Genomic DNA, 21,086 nt, shown 5'->3' with positions numbered 1-21,086 from the left:
CACTTCTTTTCAACTTCTTTTAGAGTACTTTATTATACTGCATTATTGTGATATGTACTCAGCATACACTATTGTTTTCAAAGCCAAATTAACTGATATGTACCATATCCTTACTATTCAGTGTGAGGCTTCACTACTTTATATTACTGTTCAGTGTGAGGGTTTATGACTGCATTTACTGTGCACTATAGTAACAAGTCTTTTCACCTATCTTTCTGCATTTTTTTCTAGACAACATTGCTTCAGAGCTGGAGAGTTTCATGGGCTTGATTCAAACAGTGACTGGCTATGTGCGCATCAAGCACTCTCACACTCTGGGCTCACTCTCATTCTTGAAAAGTCTGCGCTACATTAATGGAGAGGAGCTTTTAGACCAGTAAGACTCTACTTTTCGTGTTGTTTTGTCCATGATATGTCAGCTCTCATTCTTTTTGTGACTCCTGAGGGGTCATATACTTTTACTAAACCATTTACACACAGTCTAACAGGTCACTCTGCCATTTTTCTAAAATAATATTTTTTGAAAATGGGTTTAAAACCTGCATGAAACTAGATTTCCTGCAGGAGATGCTGGTGTACATTTATTTTTCTTTATAGGAACATGAGGGTTCATATAGCATCAGGAAATAAAAAAACAAATCCCATTTTTTCTTATGCATTACTTTTTCCTTTGGCTCATTCTAACTGCCTGCTGATTAAAATTATTCACTGGCACAGGATTTGTCTACGTATTTTTTTTTTCTAGTGTTTGGATTTTTTAGGTTTCTAATGGAATGTGTAAAATGTCATAAGCTATTATGCTTTTTGGCCTACAACTCACTCACATAATGCAGAAAATGATTTTCATGTATGTAACTCATAATACTGCAATACAGTTTTAAATACATCTGCTGGGAGTCTGTAAGTCAATATATTTGGTACATGCGATTGAACAAGTTGAAGCTAAATTTGGGCCTTAGCATGATGTCAGACACATATAATTTTGCTTCAGGTAAAATGTCTAGGAAGTTTAGAGGACGAAGGTGAAAAAGGTCGTGAGAAAGCCTTTCTTTGTTCTCAGGTTTCATCTTGTAGGGGGCCTGTATGTGTGTGATGAGCATTCCCCACATTCTTCAGATGTTTTGTTGAACTAAACATACCCAAAGTGCAGATTACTTCCACATAGGCTCAGTGTGAGAATGAAACACAATATCTCCACTTTAGTAGACTCAAATCACATAAATGTTATGCCTGATTTTTTCTAATACAAAAACACGGGTCAGAGATATTAAATGTGTTCAGTTAGAATAACTGTAATATAGCTGTATTGTTTTGTTCTCTTTTAAAGAGTAATATTATAAGTAGGTACATGAATGTACAAAAACGCTACAATTATACAGTAGTAATAATACAATCATTCTATTTCATTTCCCTGACTGCCTTTGTACCACTTTATTCTGAAAGAGCAGATGAAACGACAGTTTACTAAAATAATACTAATGTACTATAATATTCTATATTACTGGGTTTGGACTCTAAATGGTCATATGTGTGATCCCCTTTGCTAAAGTGTAGATTATGAAATGATTAGAAAATGATTAAAGGTCTATAAATAGACTAATAGAAATTAGTTTGTAGTGTAAAACATTTAAGGTAGAAGACACACGGAGCAACACAAGTACTCTTGTTCTGATAGTATGATCTTTTGGTTTTGCTAACACTCTTACTCTTGGTGTTATTTGTGTGAAACAGAATGTATGCCTTCTCAGCACTGGATAATCAGCACCTACAGTATCTGTGGGATTGGAGCCAGCACAACCTTACTATCCGTGCAGGGAAACTTTTCTTCCGCTCCAACCCTAAACTCTGCATGTCCGAGATTCGCAAGATGTGGGAGAAGACCGGTGTGAGTGAGAAGATGAAGGAAGATGATGTTCGCAACAACGGGGAACGAGCTAGTTGTGAGTAACCTTAGTTGTTTTTTTTGTTATTGTTTTTGTTAAACAATCTAGATCTAAAATCTTGTCACCATGTCTAAAGTATAAATTCAGCAAGATTGAAGTTCCATTACATTTCTTGAGGCATCTGCTAGTGAACAGTGCCAAGACACAAATCTCGAATATGGATCTCTTTTGTGTTTTTTCCCTAAGGTGAAAGTTATATTCTAAAATTCAAGTCCAACAGCACCCAGAGCAATCGAATAAAACTAACCTGGGAACGCTACCGACCACCAGACTACAGAGATCTCATCAGCTTTATAGTCTACTACAAGGAAGCGTGAGTGTTTCTGTTGGCCTACATTCATATGTGTATTAGTTTAAAAAGTCTGGGACAAGGCTCAACTTCTGAATAAAATACAGAACATTCTAAAATCTGTTCCTGGTTAGCAAATCAAAGATGTGATTCCTGCTCTGTAATGATCCAATCTGCTGTTAAGACAATAAACTCTAAACAGCTTTCAGAGGAATCTTTTTTTTTATGTGGCTTCATTAAACAGAAAGCATCTTAGGGTTGCACAATGTAATAAGACATGTCCAATCCTAAATCAAAGTAACATGCATTTACCAATTTCATCTTTTTAAATTGGAAAATATTAAAATGCTTCTATATTTAAAATGCTTTTAATGATTGGTTTCTGTGACACAGGCCATTTCAGAACATCACAGAGTTTGATGGACAGGATGGCTGTGGGTCCAGTTGGACCATGGTAGATGTGGATCTCCCACAAGAGAAATCGTTGGATCCAGGAGTTCTGCTCTACCCATTAAAGCCCTGGACGCAATATGCCATATTTGTGAAAGCCATCACCCTGGTGGTGGAGGATAAACATGGAGCTAAAAGCGAAGTGGTCTATATCCGTACCAAAGCTTCGGGTAGGTAACCAGCTAATGATCCAAAAGAAAGCAGTATGTGTTGCAGTCATGGTTAATGAATTCATATAAATATATGTGATGTACGATCTAGTGGAATTTACTATACTGGAAGGAAATTAAGTCTTTTTAATTTAATATTATTAATGTGATTTCTCGCAGTAAAAACCTTTTTAACAGTGATTTATCACAAACTTTGTACATCAGATTTGCTTTTTTATAAGCTTAAAGAGCATACATAGCTGCTGTCACCTTTAAACTGACATTATATCTTTTGTTAAAAAAGGAAAGATTGATTATCTGTTCACTTCACAGAGCCCTCAATGCCCAGGGATGCCCGTGCATATGCAAATTCATCCATGTCTTTAGTGGTGAAGTGGTCTCCTCCGGTTTCCCGAAATGGAAATTCAACCTTCTACCTTCTTCGCTGGCAACAGCAGCCTGAGGACCATGAGCTCTATCAGCACAACTACTGCTCAAAAGGTAAAGAAGCACTCTTTTGTCCCAACCTTTTTTTCTTTTATTATATAACCCTCAAAAAACCTTCATATTGCACCAAGCATTTTGTTATTGACTTTGCTCATTGTTGTGAATGCATTTTTCCAGAAGTTCCAGAAGTACTTGTGTGTATAAAAAAAACTAAGAAATTGTGCAATTATTAACTGATGTCTGTGAATTTAACCATGGAATATTTGTTGGTGCCAACTGGACTGGTTGGTATTTCAGAAACTGCTATACTTCAAGGAGTTTACTGAACAGTCTCTAGAGTTTACACAGAATGGTAAACATTTTTCATTTTGTGAGCGACAGTCTTGTGGGTAAAAACACAATTTTGATAAGAGAGGTCATGGGAAAATGTCCAGATAGCTATTAGGCTAAATGAAGCTATTAGGAAGAATATAACAACTGACACAATAACTCTTTACATCAATAGGGAGCAGAATAGCATCTCAGCATACACAAAATTCTGACCCTTAAGGTGGATGGGCTACAATATTAAATAATGACATTAGGTTCCTGTCAGCAAGAACAAGAATCTGAAGCAAAGGCTTAATGTCATAATGGACCAATGAGGATTAGAGTAAAAAATTACCAGGATTTTAACTGTCCCTATTCAGTAGGTCTTTGCCCGTGATAGCCTCCGATTCTTGTTTGTACGTGGCAGGAGTGAAACCTGATGTGCTTTTGTAGTCCTTTTACTTGTTTTGCACACTCTGCGTTGCTGTTCACATCATTTATAAAAATATTTTTCCGTTGTCTCAGGCTTTCTGTCAGCTCAAACCAATCTGGACATTCTTCTCAGACCTTTGTGGTCCTTAAACCTTTTTCATTTGGTAGAGCTGCTGCTCACTGGATGTTTTTTGTTTTCTTTACTCTGCAGCCAATTCATTTTGTATTCTATCCTATTATACCTGCATTTACTTCACCATACAGTTTGTAGGTATATAATTACAGACTGCCTTCTTCTACCCTGTCCATGAGTGGAAAGTGACCACAAGCTAAGTGTAGTAACATCATAGTAACTTTACTTGCCCACAGAACTGAAGATCCCAATCCGCATCTCAGCCACATCTCTGTCAGAAGTGGAGGAGGACACTAAGCCCACTAAATCAGATGTGGCTGGTGGTGAGAAAGGCCAGTGCTGTCCGTGTCCCAAGACCAACGAAGCCATAAAGGCCGAGGCAGAGGAGCGTACCTTCAGCAAAGCATTTGAGAACTTCCTCCATAATTCTGTATTTACACCCAGGTACAGTAATTTCTGACTCAGGAGCAAATCAGTTTTTTGTTTTCCTGTATTTAATTGTATTTAATAATTTTAGCCCAACATTTAGTGGCAAATGTGCAACACTTAGCTTTATCTTGAATTAGCACTCTTGGTTGCAAACTTGCTTCTCATTCTAGGTGATGTAAATTTTAATAAAAATGTACAGTGTATACAGTACAAGCTAGTTAGTAGATTGAATCTGAATGCTAGAAACTTGGACAGTGAGATGTTGGCTAATTTGATTACTGTATTTTTCGGACTATAAGCCGCTACTTTTTCCCCACGTTTTGAACCCCGCGGCTTAAACAACGAAGCGGCTTATTTATGAATTTTTCCTGGGTTTTTCCCGGTTTCACAAACTTCAAGCCAAAAAACTGAGCCACATAACATTAGACCAATGAAATTTCCGAACGGAAACGAAAAAACACACCTCACCTGTGTTCTGAGCTGCACAGCATCGGGAGAAAAATTTTTTTTTTTTTAAACGCATGACGATGCCAAAAGATAAACTCCCGTGAGAAATAGTTCTAAAAGGAAGGAGGAAGACAGCGAACAATGACTTACTTGGTAGGCTACTGTTTAGATACAAGCCGTTGTAACGTGTTGAGTCTGGGTGAAGGGAGAGCTCACTAACTCCAGTTGCAACAGAAATCATATAAGCACAGACAGGTTTCCAAAACTCGTGCTTTTTTATTGTTCTTGGCAACAGCGTTACAGTTTAGTCAAAGAAACTTAGAAATGAGCATCAAAAAAATAATAAGGACATAAATTTCAGTCTTGCACACATGTAGTAATAGCGGAAAAATGGTGGCAGCAGGCTATTCCCAAAATACCGCTATGCTCCTAAAGGAAGCGCAACATATTTCACCCGTTACACCGTGTAACAGACACTGTTTTTCATTAAAGCCTGTGTTAAGTTCATTAGTTTCAATGTAGACATATAGACAGGTGCGGCTTATTTATGTTTAAAATAAAAATCTTTGTCAAATTCAGTGGGTGCGGCTTATATATGGGTGCGCTTTATTGTCCGGAAATTACAATACTCTTGATACTTTATAGACTCCTTAAGTAGTTTGGTTAATAACTATTTAAAGTAATTATACTCATAATCTTATAACAACATATTAAACTAGCAATCCCAGGAATTAATCCCTGGCCAGGATGCGGTGGTTATTTAAAGTGACTAAATTAATCAAGTAGCATAATGTAAGATGCACAGCTTCCTGCCTAATATGCTTCATACTCTTCAGGCTCCAACCAGAAAGATAGCACTATATACATCTCAAAGCAGCACATATGGCACTGGTGATTGAGAGTCAATTAAAAATATATTTTTCTTACTTCCTCTATTTCTATGCTACTCCTCTATCGTTGCCTCACACAGTCTTTTATTGTGCAGTTGTTTAGCTTGGAGTGACCCTCTGCCAGGATATGTACAGCACATTCATGTGGAATGTTAATGAATTTTACGGGAAGATCCCCACTGAGAAAGCCAGTTGACAGGCAGGGGGAGAGAGACAAAAAGAGGACAGAACAGAAGAAGATTTGCCCTTTTTGGTCCCCTCATTCCCGCATGGTCATAGATTAGCTGTCTGGGCTCTAATCCAATTAAAAACCTTTATAATCGCTTAAATCACGGATGTGAAGTGTCTGCATTCTCTTTTACACACAGAGGGCAGGACGGGAAGGGAAAAGCATAATAGAGATCCACCCCAAAGCAATGAATCTATACACACTTCATCCTTATTTTTACCACCTCAGAGCAGGAAGCTAGTTATCAAAGGATGCTTTGTGTTGTAGCTGTTGAAGCATTCCTGAGGTTTGCAGGTGTGAAGTCTGCCCTAAGGGCCTGGCATGGATGTGTATGTCTGGATGAGTCATTCCCGCTTTCTCAGCAGACTTTGTCAGGTGTCTTCGCCCGTCAGCATCTCGATTAATGTGGGTGTGTGTGAGTGTGTGTGTGTGTGTGTGTGTGTGTGTGTGTGTGTGTGTGTGTGTGTGTGTGTGTGTGTGTGTGTGTGTGGTTAAATACAGCAGGAAGCAGGCCTATTCTGAGGAGTCTCTCAGCCCTGCTTAAGATGGAGAAGGTGGATTGTCTTTTTAACCTGTCTTTTTTAACCTGAGTGTGCGTGTGGTGGGTGAAAACATTTGCATGTAGGCTCCACATGAATAATTTAGGAACAATTTTGTCAGTAATGCTTGTATAGATTTGGATTAGTTTATATGGACAGACATTAACCTCATCATTGAACAATTATTAGTAATTATGGCACATTCAATTCAAATACTTAACCAGATGTACCAAAGGCTCCTGTAAAACTATCAAATGTAAAATATTAAAAAAACAAACACACACACACACACACACACACACACACACACACACACACACACACACACACACAGTGTATGGCCAAAAGTATGTGTATCAGACCACCCACTGATATATGTTTGCTAAAGGTTCCATTATAAAACTATGGACAAGGGAACAAGGGAATTGTGCTCATTCAACAAGCAGCTCAAGAACATTAGTGAGGTCATCCAGCAATGGTGGGTGAGAAGGCCTGACTCGCAGTGGGCATTGCTGTTCATCCGAATGTGTGTCAGCAGTTTTTGAAAGTTATATTGGTGTGATCGGTAGGTGTCCATATATTTTGTCTGTAGAGTGTATATGCACATGCATCTTTAATCACTTAATCTATGCATAGGCTGACATTATTTGCATAGGTGAGGTGCTTCAATACTGTAATGATTTAAAGACAAATAGAAGCCCTGATAAGTTACTCTTCCGTTATTTTTTATCTTCATAAAAGGTTCTTGAAAAAAAACAATCTGATTATTTTATTAATTGTTTTATCTTCTATAGTTGTGTGTGTCCATTATGATCATAATCTCTGTCTGTATCCCACTTGTACCTGTCAATCTGATACTTTCAGTAAAACTCTTCATTACCAGTCACATCCATCTTGTTTTCTCATATCCAAGATCATTCCCTATATAGGGCCTGATTATAAAATCTTTGCAGAGATCCAGACTGAGCGAATCGGTACATGTCACCTAAAGATGGCGCTAGGTAAGGCTATGGCTGCTGCACTTAAGCTTCATCTGTGAAGTGGCAGTGGCTCGATTAACAGCTGGTAAACCGCAGTCTTTGGTGTGACATGCATGTATGAACAGTGCCAGGTGACCCACAGCTTTTCCATCACAACACACAGGCATCCCTCACTTTGATGAGAGGAGAGTAAATCCAGTCATTTAATTTGTGCTGTGGCTTTGTGTTATATTGCGGCAGCAAAATATCAAGCGGTGTTGTGTGTTTCATAGCTCAAATGGTTGCATTGATTCAGTAGTTGCATATGCCAGTTAAGCTGTTTATTAGATTTGTACCCATTAGGAGTACGTATTCTTGCATACATACCGCAGACAAGCCTATTGTGCTATAACATTATTTGCATCTAACAATGGACATGTGTGTATGTGGAAGATCTAAATAAGTGTATTCTGAGTTGGATTCAGAATGTTCAGGTTTCAGGATACCAGCTGTTTTTAGCCTTTTATCGTTCAGGTTCAGTGAATAGTTCATTTTAGTATTTTGTAGTGTCATGCTTATTTTTGTCATACAGATTTACTCACACTTAGTGCATCCCACAGGGTTGTGCCTTAAATGTGATTAAGTTTTGGATGTTGTGCTTTTTGAACAAAATTTGTTTGTGTGCTTTGTAAAGCCATGTAAAAAGTGCACTGGAATTTATTGGCCTACTGGTTTCATTCTTTAAATACCTTCTCTTCTCTTCTCTTCTCTTCTCTTCTCTTCTCTTCTCTTCTCTTCTCTTCTCTTCTCTTCTCTTCTCTTCTCTTCGACACAGACCACACAACAGCAGACGTCGCCGGGAGCTTTTTGTTGGGCTTGCTAATGATACATTGTCACGAGGCTTGGGTCAGAACGTGACCGCATTAGAAGGCAACATGACTGAACCAGAGCTTACAGAGCGAGTGTATCCATTCCTGGAAACCACATCTCAGACAGAGTTCATAGAGATCTTCAGCCTGCAACCATTCACTATCTACCGTATAGACATTCACGCATGCAACCATGAGGTCCAGCGATGCAGTGCAGCAGCCTTTGTCTTTTCCAGGACCAAACCTGCAGGTGGGGCCATTCAGTCTGTTTGCATCATTCCGGGTCACATTGTGGGCCCTGAGGAAAATGCCCTTAGTAGGGTACTGACAGGGAGCTTTCAGACAGGCTTAAATTTTAAAGCTACTGATTGTGTTCTGTTATTCCACAGCTAATAAACCTCTTATGCAAGCTAATCAGCAGTGCTAATTAGCCGTTATTGTGCTCATCATTGGCTAGGAATCCTGTACTAGATTGGGTACCTCACTATTATTATTTGTGGGTTAGAAGCTATGCTCATTACCTCTTGCGTGTGTACCGTGGCTTATATTGATTAACAACATTTGCTCATCCAGAAAAAGCCGACAACATTCCCGGCCTGGTGACCCATGAGATGGATGAGAAGTCAGAAGGGACAGTTTTGTTGAAATGGCCTGAACCTCCACAACCCAGTGGTCTCATCCTCATGTATGAGCTCAAATTTCGCCTGGGCTCAGAGGTGAGTAACAGCATTAAAACATCCAAATACCACTCAGAATGACAGCACAGACTGAACATCTATGTGTACTGTATGTGTGTTTTCAGCCTGAGAAGCATGAGTGTGTGTCGCGGCAACAGTACCGGGATCTTAGAGGAGCACGGCTGACCAACCTCGGTTTTGGCAACTATTCTGTCCGTGTGAGGGCCACCTCACTGGCAGGAAATGGCTCCTGGACTGAGCCAGTGTTTTTCTATGTACCTCAGTCCCAGAGTAAGCCACTCATTCACACTCTGTCTGACTTTTATTATAGAATTGATGCTTAACATTAGGGTTAGTACACCTTTCATGGAAAAAAATATCCAATTGCAAAATACTAAGCCACTGAAGTTGAAGGCATTGATATAAATCAGTATATCTATTCTCAGTACATTTATCAGCATTTATTCAGTTTGATTTTGTGGTTATGGTTTTGTTATTTCTTTTCACAGAAGCCTATGACAATATGGTCTACCTAGCCATTACACTACCTATCATAGTGTTGATCCTATTTATCACTCTCATCGTCACCATCATCTTTGTCAAAAAAAAGAGGTGAGAAATTTGTTTTGGAACTTAAAACACTCAATTGATGCTAATATAATGTTAATGTAACCATTGTATCCTGTTCAACCCTCTCACAGGAACAGTGATAGATTGGGAAATGGAGTTCTCTATGCCTCTGTAAACCCAGAGTACTTCAGTGCAGCGGAGAGTAAGTACGGCTTTAACTGCATTCAGGTGATGTTTCAGATTGAGTAATACATTTATGCTACAGCAAAAAAAAACACCATAAGCACTCATAAGTAGCGTGGGATCAACGTACAATATACAATGTCAGGTATTTTTATAGTTTATTGACCAGAGACGCCCAAACCTTTTCTTATATAGAGGCCAAAAAATCTAACTTGATTGATAGCCATGGGCTAAAAATGAATTGTATTATTATCACAATAACATTATATTTAAATTAAAGTTGCCATGGTTTCTCTCATTTATCATTTTAGAGCATTATTTTGTAGAGTATCTTTTTTCTATGCTTGCTTGATGTAATTTCTTTACATGCATTCATTTTCTGTAACCACATTTCCTGATAATTTCCAAATGCCCTTTAAGTTTTTGCATGCTTTTAATGTACTGTATTTAATAATGTAACTCCACTGTGACTCAGACAAGAGAAATAGATATAAAAATGCCCTTTTCTTTTAATATAGCACTGTATGGTATGGTATGAGTGAATGAACATCAAACAGAAATGTTTTGAACAAATGTTCTTCTTCTTTGAAAAGTGTATGTACCAGATGAATGGGAGGTGGCTCGTGAGAAGATCACTCTGAGTCGAGAGCTGGGCCAGGGTTCTTTCGGCATGGTGTATGAGGGCATTGCGAAGGGTGTGGTCAAGGATGAACCTGAAACCAGGGTGGCCATCAAGACAGTTAATGAATCTGCAAGCATGCGTGAACGCATCGAATTCCTCAATGAAGCCTCTGTCATGAAGGAATTCAACTGTCATCATGTGGTAAGAAGCTGTCCCAGGACTACGCTTGACTGTAGTTGAGACAGTAGTTTCATAATAGGACATGAGTTACTCCAAGAGGTGGCAAAAGTACACACATCCTTCATTTAAGTAGAAGTACAGATACTGATGTTTAAAAAGAAGCTGGTAAAAGTTGAGGTACTGGCTACACTTTTTTTTACTTAAGATAAAGTAAAGAAGTTTGGGCTCTGACTTGTACTTAAGTAAAAAAGTAGCCATTACTACTACCTGTTTTAGTGTCACGCTGGTAACTGGACGTCACATCATGGATTATATTGATACAAAATTAATTTCAAATAGCACACAAGCAGAAAAAAGATGATAATGATCAGGTGATTAGGAATGACTCTGATCTGTCATGTTTACATTGCTGACTCCCTCTGTCTTATTCATGTTATCCCTAGACATCTTGTTGCCTTCTGCCCTGCTCATTAGTAAGCTTGCCTACGTCTGTGGTGCGTGAAGGCTAGGAAAAATACACCAATGGTAGATTGAAAAAGCCATTGACATTTCACCAAATAGATTAAAACTAAAGTATTTGAAAATGTAAGAAGTAGAAAGTACAAATATTTTGTAAAAATGTATGAGTAAAAGTAAAAAGTTAAAAAAATTAATAGTGAGGTAAAGTATTGAGACCAGAAATCTACTCAAGTACAGTAACTAAATATTTGTACTTCGTTACTTTCCAACTCTGGTTATTCCATTTAAGGGGAGCGATCTTAACTCATTAACTCTGGATATTCAATTTAATAGATTTTTATTTGTATCGCGCTTTTAACAATAGACATTGTCTGAAAGCAGCTTGACACAGATAATGTGGTAAGAAAGAATGAATAATGGATCCTCAGGCCGTTGATGTGAAACCATCCCCAGCTGCACAGAGTGGCCTCCGATCAAAGAGAACACCGTCCAGAGGCAGGCCAGAAACAGCAGATCCGAGGAGAGGAGAGGGGCAGGAACAGTGGTCACAGGAGCAGCATGTTTAATTTGACTTAAGAGAGAGAGAGAGAGAGAGAAAGTGAAGAGGGGTGACAAGGGAGAGAAATATATGGGTTATTAAATATCCTTGTTGTTGTACAAAAGTTAAGGACACCGAGAATTTGGGGATTCCAGCAAGACTCGCTATGGCAGCATAACTAGAAGGGAGAGCCAGAAGGTGAACCAGACATGAAGGGTCTCTGTGATAAAAGACGACCCACCACACCACCGTCAACAAACCTGAGTGAACGTGTGAGAGTGAGGAGATGACAGCATACAGATATCCGAGTTCACCAAACACTTTATATCCATGATCCCTCCAGATCTGATTACTGATAAAAGACTTGACTAAATAAATGTTTTCAGCTTCAACTTTAACTGTTCCATAATTATGGGGCTTTGTATAAGAAAGATCTGCCACCTGGTGTAGTCTGTATTATTTGAGGTACTAACAAATAGCTTCCACCTTTTGATCTAAGTAGGTGTGGGGGATCATTTTGGTACAGAGTTTCACTTAGACACTGCAGCACAAGACCGTTAAGTGCTTTATACCTCAGTAGTAGTATTGTATAATCAATGCAAGATTTAATTGGGAGCCAGTGTAGAAGTGTAGACTGATTAAAATAGGGGTGATGTGGTCATATTTTCTAGATTTAGTAAAGACTCTTGCTGCTGCATTCTGGACTAACTACAGCTTATTTATGCACTTACTCAAACACCCAGATAGTAAAGCATTATTATTATTATTATTATTATAGTAGTACTGTATAAGCAATATAGACAAACAATTTTTTTTCTGCATCCTGTAACGACATCATATTTAAAAATTTAGCAATATTTCTGAGGTGAAAAAAGGCAATCCTTGTTATACTATTCACATGAGCCTCAAAGGACAGACTAGGGTCAATAATTACACCAAGGTCTTCGACTGCTGTACACACTGAAACAGAAACACCATCCAGAGATGCTACGTAATTGAAAAGTTCACTTTTAGCTGCATGTGGTCCTAGTAAAAGCACATTTGTCTTATCCGAGTTAAGCAGTAGGAGGTTATCAAGCATTCACTGTCTAATGTCCTTTACACAATCCTCAACATTGTTAAGCTGATTTCTCTCATCTGGCTTTGCTGAAATATACAACTGTGTATCATCAGCATAGCAGTGAAAGCGAATACCATGTTTATGTATGATTTCACCCAGAGGCAGCATATATATTGAGAAAAGCACTGTGTCTAAGACAGATCCTTGCGAAACATCAAACTTTACCTCAGAGTGTGTGGAGAACTCACCATTTACATCAACGAAAAGATAGCAATCAGTCCTATAAGACCTAAGCCTGGAGAGAGCTGTTCCCTTTATTACAACAACATGTTCTAGTCTAGAAAGACGGATATTATAATCAATGGTTTCAAAAGCTGCACTAAGGTTGAGCAAAACAAGTAAGGATACACAACCCTGATCAGAGGCCAATAGCCAGTCATTTACCGTTTAGCCAGTGCTGTCTCTGTGCTATGATAAGGACTAAATTCTGAATGATACATTTAAAAAATGATATTACTAACTGGGTGTGAGCAGAACTGCTGTACTACAACCATTTCTCGAATCTTGGAGATAAAGGAGATGTTTGATATTGGCCTGTAGTTGGACAGTTGACAGGGGTCAAAGTCAGGTTTCTTAATTAGGGTGTTGATAACTGCCAGTTTAAAAGATTTATGTACATAAGCAGTTTAATATTTTTCAAACAGGTTTAATTACTTCTTAAATTATCGGTTTTAAGAAACTTGTAGGCAAGGGATTAAGAATACAAGTTGTTGATTTTTAATGAGGAAATAAATGAAATTAAGTAATTTTGTTTGTTATAATTATAGTGCTATCTATGGGGTTATTTATAAAACAGTTTGGATTTATATTAATTTTTTGGATGTTTTGCCTGGTGTTTTCAATTTTATTGTTGAAACAGTTTTTAGAAATCAAGACTTCCTATTGATGGTTTGCCTGTTAGTGCAGTGTGTTTATGCCCTGTTAATTTTGCTACCGTATTGAATAAAAATCTAGGATTTATGCTGAAATACTGTCAGTTTGGTTTGCAGTCATTTACTTTCTAATTTAGGAGTGGTCTTTTTTAAGGTGTGTGTACTGTGAGGGAAAAAATTATTTAATCCACATTGATTTTGTACGTTGGCCCGCTGACAAAGAAATAATCAGTCTATCATTTCAATAGTAGGATTATTTGAACAGTGAGAGACAGAATAAAAAATAAATTGATTTGCATTTTAATGAGTGAAATAAGCATTTGATTCCCTATCAATCAGCAAGCTTTTTGGCTCCCAGGTGTCTTTCATACAGGTAACGAGCTGAGATTAGGGGAGTGCTCCTAATCTCAGCTCGTTACATGTATAAAAGAAACCTGTCCACAGAAGCAATCAATCAATCAATCAATCAGATTCCAAAATCTCCACCATGACAAGCCAGAGAGCTGTCAAAGGATGTCAGGGACACGACTGAAGAGTTACACAAAGCTGGAATGGGCTACAAGACCACCACCAAGCAGCATGGTGAGAAGGTGACAAAATTTGGTGCGATTATTTGCAAATGGAAGAAAAAAAAAAAAAATGTCAATCTGGCATGCACCCCACAGTCGGGCTCCATGCAAGATCTCACCTCGTGGAGTTCAATGATCTTGAGGACGGTGAGGAATCAGCCCAGAACTACACAAGAGGATCTTGTCAATGTTCTCAAGGCAACCAGGAGCATAGTCACCAAGAAAACAATTGGTAAATCCTGCAGTGCCCGCAACGTTTCCCTGCTCAAGAAAGCACATGTACAGGTCAACCTCGAAACCCTAATGATATGAAGAGGATCTGCAAAGAGGAGTGGGTGAAAATCCCTCCTGAGATGTGTGCAAACCTGGTGGCCAACTACAAGACCTCTGTGATTGCCAACAAGGGCTTTGCCGCCAAGTACCAAATCATGTTTAGTGAAGGGGTCAAATACATTTTTCTGTATTAAAATTTTTTTTTTGTAGTTATTCTGTCTCTCACTGATCAAATAAACATTATTAAATGTAAACAAATTAAAATTATAGACTGATGATTTCTTTGTCAGTGGGCAAACATACAAAATCAGCAGGGGGTAAAAAAAAAAAAAAAAGTTTTCTCTCACTGTATAACAATTATACCATGGTGCAAATTTTTTCTCCCTGATCATTTTGGTTTTAAAGGCGCGCTACATCATCTAGAGCAGTGGTCCCCAACCCCCGGGCCGCAGACCGGGCCGCACAGAAAGAATACATAACTTACATTATTTCCGTTTTATTTGTTATCTGATTTTGAACGATGTTTTATTTTGGAAAATTACCAGATTCTCTCCGCCACATCTGTCTATGACTAAATCTTGATGCATGTCATGATGCCCCGGTCACATATCTTACCTGATCTGTGACTCTTCAAGGTACGGCTGCTGGGAGTTGTTTCACAAGGCCAGCCAACCCTTGTGATAATGGAGCTGATGACACGAGGTGACCTGAAGAGCTACCTCCGCTCCCTGCGCTCAAAACAGGTATTGGAGCCATCTACTACTCTTCATACTTATTGCCTGCATATGGAGCATAGAAGTAAATGTGATTTTCAGTTTTTCTGAATTCAGGCTTTAGATCTAAATGCACTGTATAGTCACAAAAATATGGACACCCAGCTCACAAAATGAGGTTTACTGGTGTGAAAAAGCATTAATGATCTGCACAGAGTCTTAGCTGAAACCACACTAATCACTTTTGAGATAAATCGGAATGCTCTCTGCCCCACAGGGCCCCACCTTACTAATGTTTTTTAGCTAAATGAGCACATCTCCACACAAACATGCCCTAGAATAGTGGCGGTTTTAACAGTAATGAGAACAAAATCTATAATGAGATTATTCAAAAACATATATCACTATGATTTGTCAGGTGGCCATAAATCTTTGGCCATCTAGTGTATATCACACTATCAGACATTTTCGACTTTCCTTGTTAAACAGACTCTCAATACAATGCACTGTACTTACTGTATTTACCACAATAATGTGGTTTGTTCATTTACAGAACATGCAGTATTTTCTGCACAGATCTTTTGTGCTTATTGTTCTTAGCAGTAACAATGTTGCCAAAATGTTTGACCAGGTCTCAGTGCCAGTTCATTTGTGTGTGTCTCTCTGTCCCACATTCCCTTCATATTATCTTTTTCTGTCATGCAGAAACAACAGTTGAAAAGATTGTTGTAATCAAATAACACTTTATGTATCATGAATTATTTTCTCCGGCTTAACAGCAAGGTTCATGCAGCCAGGCCCTCCCGCCGCTGAAGAAGATGATTCAGATGGCCGGTGAGATATCCGATGGCATGGCATACCTCAACGCAAACAAGTTTGTCCACCGGGACCTTGCTGCCAGGAACTGCATGGTGGCCGAAGACTTCACTGTTAAAATTGGAGGTGATTAATAGTCACACATACTCCAGAACCATTCAGCAACCCAAATGAAATCTTTTAGTAGAAGTTGAGGGCACTCGGGAACAGCCTCATAAATCTTACTGGGACTTTAATGCAAAGGTGCTGAAAAGAACCAAACCACTGTATTATGCCTGCTTATTCATTACATGCCTGTTTTCTTCTTTTTTTCAGATTTTGGCATGACACGGGACATTTATGAGACTGATTATTATCGGAAAGGAGGCAAAGGACTGCTGCCGGTTCGCTGGATGTCCCCGGAGTCTCTGAAAGATGGCGTGTTCACCACAAACTCTGATGTCTGGTATGAGCACACCCACAGTCCTCACTGGTTGTGTAAAAGTGTGCATGTATGTGTGTTTTTGGGTAGCAAGCAGATCTAAATTACATGTCTCTAGTGCAAATATGTCAGCAGCTCCCATTTTCTAACTGCCTGTTTCTATGAGGTGTTAATTAAGGACGCACCGATTGGCCAGCCATAAATAGTCTTTTTTCCGATTTTTCCGGAAGTGTGGCCGCGTGCAAAGACTACATTTGTAGGCCTAATCACTATTCCGATCAGTAATTCGAAATCTGTGCACAGGACATAAAGATTCTGCAATGTCTGCAAAGGACAAGTTAATTGCGGAGGAACAACAGCGAAGACATTCGGCAAAACAAATTTGATCAGACATTTAAAAGTTCATCCCATGCAGAGCAAGCTCGCTGTTGGTGAGGCACGATGAGATATTGAAAGAGGATTCTGAAGTGATTTAGGATACAGGCAGCCTGGAAATGCAAAGCTACCTGTCTGAGGCAAAGATACCAAAAAGGGAACAGTCGTTGGGTTATCTTTACACCAAATTAAACGAAATAAACGAAAACAAATGCTGAATGCTGATTAAATAACATCTTTGTTTAGAGTGTTGAACGCGTTTTAATTGAGTTGTTTGGATTGTGGATTGTGCGGTTGTTGCCTTTAATTTAATTTTAAATGGTTACTGTTAATGTTTTCATTTAAGGCCAGTTTTAACCCAATTTAAAAACAAAAGCTAAATGCTTTTGTCAGTACCATCTATGTTTGTATTGAATGTAGGCTACTTACTGCGCAGTTACTGCTGTTAATTTCAGATGGATACAGTTATTGTTTTCAATAGTTAAAACCAAGTTTGGCCTGTTAAATGACAAATAAAGATTTTGTTTACGTATACTTTCATGTTACTTTATTCAGCATTGACATAATGGAACTTTGACCATTGCATGTGTGCAGTTTTCCATTCGTGTGTGTATTGCACCAGTTTGATGTATTACCGCACTCTTAACATCCTCCAGATGTGCGCTAATGATGGGCTCAAGGGTAAAAGCTCCAACCCCACTGCCCTGTCTTTGTTCCGGATGGGCCGCTTTTGAAGTCCTCTGCATGAATGCTCATATAAACCTTACCCTTAGGTGTCTTCATTTGTTCCTTGTTTTTTTTCCTTCCTCTCTAAAACTATCCCTGCTTTGCTGTGGTTTTGCCTTTCTATACAGTTTCATTGCAGCCAATTAGATACAAGTCACTGTTATAGCAGGCCCACTTTAAGAGCGCTGGAGCTGCGCCTCAGATCCTGGGCCAGTGCAGAAAATGTGTCCACGGAGAGTTAATGAATAATGACTAGCAATAGGGAGAACTGTAAAAGAGCTATTTGTGTATGTGTGCTTGTTCTGCCCTGCTGCTGCTCTATCTTTCCTGCTGCTTGAGAACATATAGATGTATTTGCATTTTTATTTTTTAGATGGCCAAGAAAAGTACAGCATATAAATAAAAATAGTAGTTATTGTGGTAAATAAATGCTACAGAGGGAGTTGTATTTGTATAGAATTTGCGTATGAGAAACCTCTTTTTTCCAGGTAAGGGATTGGAAAGGGCTCACAGAGCCCCACTGCTCTGATAAACTTTTGGCTTAAATGTGCATCGATTTTATTGTCTTTTGTTTGCCGTTACAATTGAAGAGCCAGAGGACTTATACCACTGTCATGTGAAGTAAATAACATTATCTTTTTAAAATAGCACCTGTCATGGTGTGGGATATATTAGGCAGCAGGTAAACAGTTAGATCTGAAAGATGATGTGTTGAAAGCAAAGGCTAGATGACGTTGTCAGAGCACCGAAAGTGCTCCAAGGAAGGACAACTGGTGAACCTCAAACCCAGCAAAACCGAACTGCGGGTCCTCCCAGGTGATTCATCTCCAGGCCAGAATCTCAGAATATCTCTTTATAACTCTCTGCTCAATGCTCTCCCCTTCAGTCACTGCTCACAATCTTGGGATAACTATGGACATTCAACTGTCCTTCTCCTTACATGTTGCTAATGTGACTCGTTCTTGTCGATTTCTTCTCTATAACACCCAAAGGATTCGACCATTTTTGTCAACGCAGGCTGCTCTGATGCTTGTTGAGTCTCTTGTCATTTGGAGACTGGACTGCTGCAACTGTCTGCTGGCAGGTCTTCCTCTGAGTGCTATTCGTACACTGCAAATGATCCAAAACGCAGCTGCGTGACTTGTGTTTAACCTGCCAAGTTCTCCCACACCACCCTACTGCTGTGCTCTGGCTTCCGGTAGCTGCATGTATCAGATGCAAAACACTGATGCTTGCCTACAAAGCCAAAAATGGACCAGCACCATCTTACCTTAGAGACCTCATCACTCCTCACACTGCACCACACTGCCTGAGATCCTCCGGCACTGCTCCACTGGTACCACCTTCTCTCAGGGGAAGAGGAAATATACCTCAAGGGTCTTCTCTGTTCTGGCACCAAAGTGGTGAAATGGACTTCCCCTAGATGTCCAAGCAAGTGACGGGTGAAGACCTTCCTCTACCTAAACACATAAACTAGCACTTTCCAAATTTGCTTTGTTTAAAAAAAAAAGGCTGATTTATCTGAAGTTTGTAATCTAGCGTACCAGTGCAGATTTATTCATTGATGGAGACTCAAAGCACTTTGCTATGTCACTCTGGACAAGGGCGTCAGCTGAATGCCACAAATGTAAATGTAAACCTGTCACAGGGTCATCAATTTTTGATGCACATGGGGAGTGAAGGATTGGCTGTCTGGTCTGATACAACAGTAGAGTTACTGCAACACAAAATGCAGAAATATTTAATGCTGGCAGTGATAGAAAGGAGTCAGAACCTGCAATTGATCACAGCTTGCTTATATTGGGCTCTAGTAGCCAGAAATGCTCTGCTAGAAAATCTTGGGTTCTAGCATTTATGTAGATGTTACTTTGACACATATTACCTACCTAAACCTTGATGCAGACAAAGAACACCCCTATATAACAAAGGAATTCCCTGTTAGGAGTGAATGAGGATGGGTTCCCCTTTTTTTGAGGCTTTGGGACGATGTCGGTTGTGAAAAGCGCTATAGAAATTACCTTGACTTGACTGGACCTCTTTTAGCAGGGTAATGTTTCCTACTCAGTTTTTAATGTTATGGCTGATTGGTGTATTCTCTGCCTCAAACTCTAATGACCTTGTTTTCATTCTGTTAAAGTGGATCAGGTTATGCAAGTAAGGAACAGATTGCTGCATGATTTAGCAGTCCTGCTGAAGGGACTGGGTGCATGCGTGTGTCCGAATGTTGCATCTAATTGTTCTTTGTTCATTCTTTTTTACTCTCTCTTTCTCTCTCCCTATGCAATCTATAGGTCATTTGGGGTGGTGTTGTGGGAGATTGCCACCCTTGCCGAACAGCCCTACCAGGGCATGTCCAATGAGCAGGTACTGCGCTTCGTCATGGAGGGAGGCCTACTGGACAAACCAGATAATTGTCCAGATATGCTGTAAGTCTTTTTCATGGTTATCAAATATTTACTGTATCGCAACAAAACAAGTAACAGCTGCTAAACTATCTAAGCTATCTAAAACAAATATGATCAGTGGCAAACAATTTTGTTTAGTGATGAGTTTTTGTATTTAAATCTGTACATAGCGAAAGTGTATAGACACCTTTACAAAAAGATTATTGAATAGTAATTAATCAACAGATTGGGATCAGTTTGACATTGATCAGCCCACTGATTTCACATCATAAAAGACTTCATTTAAAGCACAAGATGTTATTTTTCATTACCTTGTAATGTAACACAGGTTCAGCAAAAAAATCATCAGATAAATCAGATTTATACCATTGTACAGAACATTTGAAATGTATAGTAGTGTGTTGTATTTGGTTTATATAATTCACTACTCATTACTTTCCAAAAAATGAAAGTCCGTTTTTCTTACACTATTGGCCATCTAGGAAGTTGAGGAGGAAACACACCAGAATCTTAAACCATAAAGTCAGCTCTGGTACATACTCCAGGCTCTGCTCATGTTCTGTTTAAGGATCTAGTCAATAGAATGCAGCTGTTACGTCAGTAAGTGTGTATGGAAGGGATTCACGTCACAGCTTAAAAGGAGTTTACAGTGTTGGAAAGATCCCTATGCCAAGTAAGATGAAGCCCATAGAAGGGATGCCATCCCTTATGGGTAAGAATGCCAGCCATTTCACCAGCCAGATTAGGATGACCTGCCCGCTCCAGAAGGGCTTAACATATCCACTTAATTAGCACCACTTACTGGGAAGATCTACCCCTCTGTGTATGCCAGTGTGCCTTTCTCCTTTTGTAGGCTGATGTCAGCAACCCAGCATGTGGTCTTTCTCCTCACTCGCATACTTCTCACTTTCTTTTCTCCTTGTTCTCTATAATACTGGTTTCACTTTATAGAGCATGGCTTCTGTTTTGGTTTCCATGGCAGCTCATCCAAAAAGAGGCCTGTTTCTATTAGAATGTGTGCAAAAAATAGTGAGCATGCATTTAACACAACAC

The 21,086-nt window shown here is 39.1% G+C and overlaps 1 protein-coding gene across 1 annotated transcript in view; it reads left to right on the top strand.

Annotated features, from left to right (window-relative positions):
- The window catches only part of igf1ra (insulin-like growth factor 1a receptor), a 91,724-nt gene that overhangs the window by 68,024 nt on the left and 2,614 nt on the right, over positions 1–21,086 (top strand). The window contains exons 5-20 of the mRNA XM_083553215.1: positions 232–376; positions 1,732–1,940; positions 2,130–2,256; positions 2,626–2,852; positions 3,165–3,332; positions 4,389–4,596; positions 8,481–8,764; positions 9,088–9,230; positions 9,317–9,482; positions 9,701–9,803; positions 9,893–9,963; positions 10,538–10,767; positions 15,213–15,320; positions 16,070–16,232; positions 16,422–16,551; positions 19,920–20,054. Coding sequence (XP_083409341.1) covers positions 232–376; positions 1,732–1,940; positions 2,130–2,256; positions 2,626–2,852; positions 3,165–3,332; positions 4,389–4,596; positions 8,481–8,764; positions 9,088–9,230; positions 9,317–9,482; positions 9,701–9,803; positions 9,893–9,963; positions 10,538–10,767; positions 15,213–15,320; positions 16,070–16,232; positions 16,422–16,551; positions 19,920–20,054 — 2,617 coding nt within the window. The remainder of the gene's footprint in view (positions 1–231; positions 377–1,731; positions 1,941–2,129; positions 2,257–2,625; positions 2,853–3,164; positions 3,333–4,388; positions 4,597–8,480; positions 8,765–9,087; positions 9,231–9,316; positions 9,483–9,700; positions 9,804–9,892; positions 9,964–10,537; positions 10,768–15,212; positions 15,321–16,069; positions 16,233–16,421; positions 16,552–19,919; positions 20,055–21,086) is intronic.

This window comes from Silurus aristotelis, assembly GCF_946808225.1.
Source record: "Silurus aristotelis genome assembly, chromosome: 10".
Lineage (NCBI taxonomy): Eukaryota > Metazoa > Chordata > Actinopteri > Siluriformes > Siluridae > Silurus > Silurus aristotelis.
Note: the sequence above shows the minus strand (reverse complement) of the source record. Positions and strands in the feature narration are given on the sequence as shown.